General features: G+C 62.3%; 1 protein-coding gene across 1 annotated transcript in view; it reads right to left on the bottom strand.

Moving 5' to 3' along the window:
* The window catches only part of SLC7A9 (solute carrier family 7 (amino acid transporter light chain, bo,+ system), member 9), a 20,863-nt gene extending 15,257 nt beyond the window's left edge, over positions 1–5,606 (bottom strand). Inside the window, exons 1-8 of the mRNA XM_012647030.1 lie at positions 5,498–5,606; positions 3,412–3,559; positions 2,963–3,205; positions 2,431–2,556; positions 2,091–2,190; positions 1,311–1,355; positions 722–845; positions 34–137 (exon numbers count right to left, since the gene is read on the bottom strand). Of these exons, the coding sequence (XP_012502484.1) occupies positions 34–137; positions 722–845; positions 1,311–1,355; positions 2,091–2,190; positions 2,431–2,556; positions 2,963–3,205; positions 3,412–3,559; positions 5,498–5,584 (977 nt within the window). The 5' untranslated portion in view covers positions 5,585–5,606. The remainder of the gene's footprint in view (positions 1–33; positions 138–721; positions 846–1,310; positions 1,356–2,090; positions 2,191–2,430; positions 2,557–2,962; positions 3,206–3,411; positions 3,560–5,497) is intronic.
* Between the last annotated feature and the right edge of the window lie 828 nt (positions 5,607–6,434).

Genomic DNA, 6,434 nt, shown 5'->3' with positions numbered 1-6,434 from the left:
AGCCGCCCCGCGTCTCCCGCCGGCGCCCCCTACCTGCCGGCCGTGAAGCAGCTCCCGTTGGCAGCGCCGAGGGTTGAAAAGGCCACGAACAGCGGGACGACCCAGGAGGCTGGGTACAGAACACGGTCCCCAAACGTCTGGTGAGAGAGAGGTGAATCCTCAGGGTCCTCCGCCGGCTCCAGGAGCCGCGGGTCCAACAAAGCTGCTCTGCCCCGGACCGGAGCACCACGCGCGCTGGCGCAGCCTCTGCGGGAGCGGGAGGGCGGAAGCGCTCGGGAAGGAGCGGTTCTGCCTTTGCTCCCTCCGGAGCGTCTCGGGACCTTCCGATGGTAACAGAAATCGCGCGTCCACCCCCCTTGGCATAGGTCTCGGTCGCTTCTGCGTCCTTCCAGCACCCCGGCCCCCCCAGCCCCGCTCCGAATGCGTCACCTCGGCGCCTGCTTCCAACCCCAGCTCACGGCCCCCACCTTTCCCACCTCTGTCCCCTCCTGTCCTCGCCGTTACTGCGATGACTTCTCAACTCGTTCATGCTCCTTCTGCCCAGACCCCAACCCTGGGGGGTCAGCCCTGCTCTCCCCTCGGGGCCTCATCCGTCCCCTCCCCCGGGCTCCTGGCTGATGATTCCCCTCCGTGCTGCGTGGGAACCTCAGCTTGGCGTGGACTCCTCGTCTGACCCCTTCCCACGGGCCACAGCCCTCTGGCAGCGACGCCGGGCGCTCACCACGGCCACGGCCTGGGACTGCAGGAGCTCGGTGGGCGTCATCACAGTGAAGTAGGACACGTTCATGAGGATGTAGCACACTGTCACCAGGGGGATCCCGATGACAATCGCCAGGGGCAGGTTTCTGGGCGGGACAGTGACATAGAACCCGGGGTCAGACCAGAGCATCCGTGGCACACTCGTGAGGTGGTTGCTTTGTCTAGTCCTTTCCGCCGGCCCTCCCCTGCTCCCCGTACGGCTGGGGTCCCAGATGCCCTTCCTGAGGTCTCCCCCAGTAGGGGGTTTGTGCTGCAGCAGAGCCCCAGCGGGGACATGGGACACTCGAAGGAGAATTCTCCCTCTCGCAGACTCCAGGGCGGTAAAACCGAATTGTTTGTAAAGCAAAATAAGCCGGAGACAAAGGAAGTTAGAGTCCTTCCTTCCCCTTAGCAACCATTCACTCCATTGCCTAAAACAGAGCCCAGCTTCAACGAGTACATAAGGACCGTCCCATCTGGAAGACGGTCGGGGCTAATGGGAGGAAGCAGCTCCGCGTCTCGCCTGGAGCAGAGAAATGTGCCGCCATCCCCCGCCCGGGCTCAGCTCTTACCTGTAAGGGTTTCTGAGTTCTTCTGTGATGTAATTGAGTTGGTTCCTGGAGAAGGAAAGGTCAACGTGAGTGACTTTCAACATACCTGGACTGTAAGACTGGCGAACATACAGTAATAAATGTTAGCCTCATTTAAGATTCTGCACCACAGAGAAAATTCTGCAGGAATTCCAGGGTAACTTCCTTCTGGGAAGGCCCCGGTGCTAGCGGGGCCCGGGGTGCTCGCAAGACCTACACATCGTCAAGTGGTCAAATCTTTGCCCTCTGTGAGAGTCACGTGCATTTGCAAGGACAATTGGGAGTAGCGAGTCCCCAAGGGAAAACAGAACTTCTTTGTCTGAAAAAGAAATGAAACCTACGGTTGCTTCACAGGGGGGAAAACCGGCGTCAGGGACGGCCACGCTGCGTCCTCGAAGAACACAAGCAGCATCTCGGCGACAAACCCGCCGCTTTCGGGCTTTGAGCAGAAGTGCTGCTGAGTGTTCTTGCCTTGCCAAGCCCCTGGGCGGCCCTGGCTGCCTCTGTGGGGCCAAGCCGTGTCTGCCTGGTGAGAATCCTACACCAGGTCCGCCACGCCTGCCCACGGGACACTGTCACCGGGAAAAGGGCAGGTGTCTCGGTGTCCGAGGGAGACTGAAGGGTGAGGGTGGGGTGCTTCACAAAAGGGAAACGTGATGGTGAATTTTAGGGTCACACCAGACACCAGAAAGGGGACAGCCGAGGTGACATTAGCCCAAAGGAACACAGCACCGGACTCGGGACATCTCAGGGGCGCCTCACCATCCGTCGTAGGCCCAGAGTCCGTTGTAAAACGCCAGACTGATGGCTCCCACGGACACGTCCGCCCCCTCGAAAGAATTTTCAAAATTCTTTGTATTTCCTGTAATTAAGCCAGAGTGAATTGCGGGTGTCAGCCGACCGGATTTTGCGCTCATCTGGGGAAGGAAGGGAATGACTCGTGACCTCAGGTTATTAAACTAACTCTGGAGAGCTGGGGCGCTAAAGACGTTCTAAGTTCCCGCCAGGCTTCCTCAGAGAGACGCTCATGGGGACGTCTGCTCCAGACGCAGAGGCGGCGCAGGGTTCGCCGGGCGCCTGCCCTCCCGCCCGCCGCGGTCACCTTGGGCCAGGAGGACGAATCCACTGATGACGATGATGGCCACGATCACCAGCTTGGCCGCGGTGAAGAAGTTCTGCACGTAGCTGCCCAGCCGCACGCTCAGCGAGTTCACTACCACGATGAGCACTGCAGGGTCGGGTGGGTGACGTCCCGCGTGGGTGGTTTGCAGCAGGGCCCTGGAAAATCTCCTTCCCACCGCCACCCGCTCCGCCACCCTGAGCTGAACGCTGGGAGGGCCGAGCCAAAGAAGGGGTCACGCTGGGGCTGCCTGGGGGCGGCAGAGAAGCCGTAGGCCCCGAGGCCTGGGCGCAGCTGGGGGACAGCCAATCCCTGCAGCTCCGACGGGCCTGGGGGCTTCTCGGCACGTGGCACCCGCGGGGACCGCAAAGGCCAGCGCCAGAGCCTTCCGCTGACTCGGCCTCTTTCTGGGCGGCGAGGAGCCGAGGCCAGCGCTGACACCCCCCCGCCCCCAATGTCATCTGTGCCAGGTCTTCTCTGACCCCTGCCCCGGGTTTCAGGCTTGGGTACTCACAGATGGCGGCAGCAGCCAGGCACTTAATGACCACTGCAGGCGGCTTGCACCCCGAGTAGAAGGGCACAGCGACGTACTCGGAAAAGGTGAGGCAGATGATGGCAAAGGACGAGGGCTTCGTGACCATCAGGCTGGCCCAGGAGAAGAGGTAGGCGGGGACGGGGCCGTAGGCCTCCATGAGGTACGGGTACTCGCCGCCCGACTTGGTGATGGTCGTGCCGAGCTCTGCGAAGCACAGAGCGCCTGGAACACAGAGAGGGGTCCCCCACTGCCCTCGTGAGGGGCTGCCCGTGTCCCCGGGAGCCTTCCTCCCACTGCGGTCCTCTCGCCGACGGCCCTGCGTTCTGGCCCTCGGACGTTTAGTCGCAGCCAGCAGCAGCAAGGACCCTTATGGAACCCGTCCCCCGCGTCGGACAGGGAGGAGTTCACCGGGGAGCACCGTCTGTTACCCAGTGTCGCGAGCACCCCACAGACAGCCCAGATGATGAGACAGGGCCCCACGGCCTCCGTGTTGCTGAGCACGGACTTCGGGGAGATGAAGATGCCGGAGCCGATGATGGTGCCCACGATGATGGAGATGCCGCTGACCAGCCCCACCTCGGGTGCGGAGGGCGGAGGGGGTGTCAGGGCCGCCACCCGGACCCGGTGGCACCCTCTCCACCCCCTCAGGGACAGCCAGTACAGCCCCAGCTGAACCCCACGTCCCAGGCACTTCGGCCCGACGCTGTCGCAGTGGAACAGAGCCCCGTTCCCGGGGCTTCGCTGAGTCAATTGATTCTCGTGGCAGCCCCGTGCATTTTACAGAGAAGACAGGCACAGAAAGGGTAAGTTACTGCCCTTGGTTACACAGCCAGACAGGGGACCTGGCTCAGGTCCCACGCTCCTGACCACAGCCCTCGTGCGCCCAGCGGAAAGGCTGACTCGGCACGTCGGGCACCAGCGGGAAAGGCCCTCGGGTGCGCCCTGTGGCCGGGCAGAGGGGAGAGGAGTCGCCAAAGCAGAGCGAAGTTGAGGCTCACGTCCTGGCCAGAGGAGCCACTCGGGGTGAGCAACGGAGGCCGCCCCGAGCCAGAAACACTCGGGGACTCCCTGTGAGCCTCCTTGGTGCCGCCATCTAGGGCGTGAGCTCTCTAAGAACAAAGCCGGCTCCGGTGTGTGATTACCGAGAACGGGCAACGCTAACCCGCGGCGTTGGGAATTCAAGGCCGGGCAAGGCGGGGGGAGCTCTGAGATGTTTGTCAAAACTCATCCGACTGCGCGCTAACGATCTGCACGTTTCACTGTACGTAAATTACATACCCGTCAGGGGGAAAAATACTGATTTAAAGGGAAAAAAGCCTGACTCAAGCCCCCACTCATCAGCCCTCAGAAGCTGCCCGGCCCAGATTCCCAGAGCAGGAAGTTTCCAGCGCCCGTGTCGCCTGCCTGGGCAGAGGCTGCTCTCACGGTTACATGCCGGGGGACCAGGGGGATCCCAGCGCAGGCTGGCCACCCAGGGGACTCGGCGCACACGTGAGGGCCCTGGGGAGCTGCCTCAGCTTCCGGTCCAGCCACAGGGACAGGGTGCAGTCCCAGGCGAGGACGAGGACGGCTCAGCCCCCGCCTCTCCAGCCCTCCGGATTTGGACGAGCTCTGCATGCGCCCTGAAGCCACCCGGGTTTAGGACACGCCTGGGGCTTTCTCAGCGGCTCTGTGTGGCCAGAGGGCCCACCGGGTTCTGAGAGGACCTTGCTGGGATCGGGCATGAGACTGGCTGGGAAGGAGGTGCTGCCTGGTGCCCAATCCCTGGGGACCCTTGTCCAGCCCGAAAGCCTCAGTGCCGTCCCTCCTCCATGGCCTCGGGGCCAGGCACGAGAGCTTCCGGGGGCCCTGCCCAGATCTCAGCCCCCTCGTCTGCCCTCCAGGCTGACGCCGTCCTAACCTCCCTCTGGGGCCCTCTTTCCCCATCCTGTAGGCACAAAGCCCTGCTGTCCTTCCGTGCCACCCTGCTGCTCCTGCCCACCTGGGGCTGGCGCGGTGTGGAGCGCTGAGCTCCTTCCTGCCTCCAAACCCACCCCCGAAGCTCCCCTTCCCTCCTCACGACCCTGCGACTCAGAGCAGTCATCTGTGCCACACCTATGTCAGATGGCCGTCCCAGCCAGACTCCTCTAGAACAGAATGCTTCCCGTCACTATAGATGTCCAAACAGTGACAGAGATTTAGCCAAGATGCTGTTGAAGGGGCTCGACGGTCAGAAGAAAGCCTTCTCTGACCATCCCTGGGAAGGCCACCGGTTTGAGCAAAAGTACCAGCCCCTCCGGACACTTGCCCGGCGCACATAACACGTATGTACGAACCTCAAAAGAATGTGCTGAGTTCCCTGGCAAGAGGAACTGAGGGAAGCCCAGAGAACCGCTCCTTTAAAGGTGAACGCTACAAATCAAAGATCACACCCTTTGCCCCATCGCCAGGGATCCGCAGGGCCTGGGCTGCCAGCCGCGCCTCGTCCCAGCCCCGCTCCGCCCGGACGGCGCCCGCGTCGGGGGACGGCCTTACCTCCTTCTGGAGGCTTGTGGTCTTGGGCTCGCTACTCTGGACCGACTTCCCATCCTCTCTCCGCTTCCTGGGGCTTGTCTCCCCCATTTTCCACTCCTGCGCGTCCCAGGAGGCTGCAGGCGGGGCACGGGCGGGATCCTGGTTCAGCACACGCGGACTGAACAAGAACGCGAGCTCCGCAAGGGCTCCGCCTGCCAAAGCAAATCCTCAGCCAGTGCTTTCGCAGAGGACAGTGGTCAGCCCCTTAGGGACGGTTGGCTCAGCCCCAGAAGTAAAGAGGCGTCATTAACGTTCAGGCCGCAGGGAACAAAGCCTCCGTGCTCCCTTCCAAAGCTGAGGTGTTCGTGTCCCCTCCCTGCCAGCTCCTGCTCCTGTCCCTGTGCTACCATCTCCTCACCCTCGGCAGGGACACGCTTGGAGGTCACTCTGTCTCCACGGCCTGAGTTCATTTCTTTCAAAAGCAAAAAGGAACACTTGAAAGCACACTGGAATACACGCAGGGCACCGAGCCTGCGGAAGGAAGGTGTCTCGTGTTCCTTCCCGGGGCGCGAGCGCCTCATTCGCGATAGATCACGGCACAGGTGCTTGTTCATCGAGGGATGGAAGGAATGAAAATTGCCGAGGAAACCCAGCTCGCAACTGCACTGGGAGACGGCCACGTACCGCACCCTGTCTCTGAACAACTCCCCTGCCCGGGTCCCCGCCAGCAGAGCGGGCGGCCCTGCCATCTCCCGCCGGCCTTACCTCTGCCCTTGACCTTGCCGAGCCGGAGGAGCTGTCTGCCGGGCCGCGCGCCTGCACAGCTGAGCCCTGGGAATGGCCATGTCTTGTGCCCCGCAGTGGAGGAAGCCAGAAAGTACAGAGGTCACAAGGGTAATTATTAATCACCATTTTTTCCAAAGCAATGGGGCTTAGAGACACTACACAAAAAGGGGCG

This window comes from Propithecus coquereli, unplaced genomic scaffold, assembly GCF_000956105.1.
Source record: "Propithecus coquereli isolate 6110/MARCELLA unplaced genomic scaffold, Pcoq_1.0 Scaffold254, whole genome shotgun sequence".
NCBI lineage: Eukaryota > Metazoa > Chordata > Mammalia > Primates > Indriidae > Propithecus > Propithecus coquereli.
Note: the sequence above shows the minus strand (reverse complement) of the source record. Positions and strands in the feature narration are given on the sequence as shown.